At 49.5% G+C, this 1393-nt stretch overlaps 1 protein-coding gene across 1 annotated transcript in view; it reads left to right on the top strand.

Moving 5' to 3' along the window:
* The first annotated feature begins 328 nt into the window (after window positions 1–328).
* The window catches only part of RPL26 (ribosomal protein L26), a 10467-nt gene continuing 9402 nt past the window's right edge, over window positions 329–1393 (top strand). The window contains exons 1-2 of the mRNA XM_011958603.1: window positions 329–384; window positions 1236–1393. The exon at window positions 1236–1393 is cut by the window's right edge and continues 13 nt beyond it. Coding sequence (XP_011813993.1) covers window positions 1241–1393 — 153 coding nt within the window. The 5' untranslated portion in view covers window positions 329–384; window positions 1236–1240. The remainder of the gene's footprint in view (window positions 385–1235) is intronic.

The following is a 1393-nucleotide window of genomic DNA, read 5'->3' as shown; positions in this document are numbered from 1 at the left end:
GGCACCTGGGAGTGAAGGTACCAGGGGGTCTCCTGGGGCCGCTCGTTCCTTCATCACCCCAGGGGCAGTTGGACCCTGCGCAGCCTTCGCCACTCGCCCGGGGACTACCCTTCCCAGAGGATTCAGCGGCAGCACCCGGGGTCTCGGAAGGCAGACAGACACTAGGACCAGGAAGAGGGAGTTTTGCAATCCCTCGCAGTTCCCCTCCTAGCCAGTAGGTGACACTAGCCATAAATTTATTTCCCAGTTTACTGCTCGCCCTCAAACTCCGCGCCCCTCTCGCTCCAAGAGACAAAGGTCTCGCGAGCTCTTTCGTAAACTTACAGAACCGGAAGCAGCGTGTAGTTCTTTTCCCTTTTGCGGCCATCACCGAAGCGGGAGCGGGTAAGGATTCGGCGGGCAAGCGGGTGTAATCCACAGCCATCCGTTCTTGGGCATGGTGGCTTCTGATCGCGGGGGTCCCGAGAGTCTCCCGTCGGCCGAGTAGCAGCCAGGAAGGGGAGGCCGGGATGGTTTTTTTTTTACCTGTTGGTCGCTTAAATCAAGGGCCGCCGGACCGGAAAGGGATGGAGGGACCGGGGATCTGGGGACTCGAAAACGAGTTGAGGAAAGGGAGCCTGTGGAAATAGACTCGAGTCTGGGCAGTTTCGTTTCCTAGAGAATGTTCTCGAAGTAACTTCTCGGTAAAGTCTTCACGGAACTTCCAGACCACACTTCCCTACTGGGAGACTTTTAGGACCCGAGACGTGTGCAGGCTTTTCCAGGTTCGGGATGGAGGGCCTTACTCGTTTTGGAGGAGCTAAATATGTATTCACTCTTAAGCCCGTAGAATATGAACGTTGATTGTACCTTTTAAAACGTGAGGTTATAGTTAAGAGAGAATTGTGTTGTCGGTCTGCTCTGCCCTAATTGAGCAGAGATGTAAGTCCAGTCTTGATTCCCTCAGGCACTACTTGAGGAGTTGGGAAGAATGTAACTAAAAGGTCTTATAACTGGGACACGTATTTTTGATGCACGAGTCTTTAGTCTGTAAACATATACGGAAAACACCCGAATAAAACATAAAAAGTTTCGAGCTTGATAGGCCCTTCTGATCAAGCAGTTTTTATTGAAGTTGGAGAACATGACAGTTCCTGTGATCATTCTAGACTATCAAGATAAAATCATTGCGGTTATTTGTTTGGAAACTGGATGATATTTTGGTCATTTAAGAGTCTTTTTAACTTTTTATGTAGCCAAAATGAAGTTTAATCCCTTTGTGACTTCCGACCGAAGCAAGAATCGCAAAAGGCATTTCAATGCACCTTCCCACATTCGCAGGAAGATTATGTCTTCCCCTCTTTCCAAAGAGCTGAGACAGAAATACAACGTGCGATCTATGCCCATCCGAAAG

Source organism: Colobus angolensis, unplaced genomic scaffold, assembly GCF_000951035.1.
Source record: "Colobus angolensis palliatus isolate OR3802 unplaced genomic scaffold, Cang.pa_1.0 Scaffold47, whole genome shotgun sequence".
In the NCBI taxonomy this organism is placed as follows: Eukaryota; Metazoa; Chordata; class Mammalia; order Primates; family Cercopithecidae; genus Colobus; species Colobus angolensis.
The sequence above is the reverse complement of the archived record's forward strand: the minus strand, read 5'-3'. Positions and strand labels throughout refer to the sequence as shown.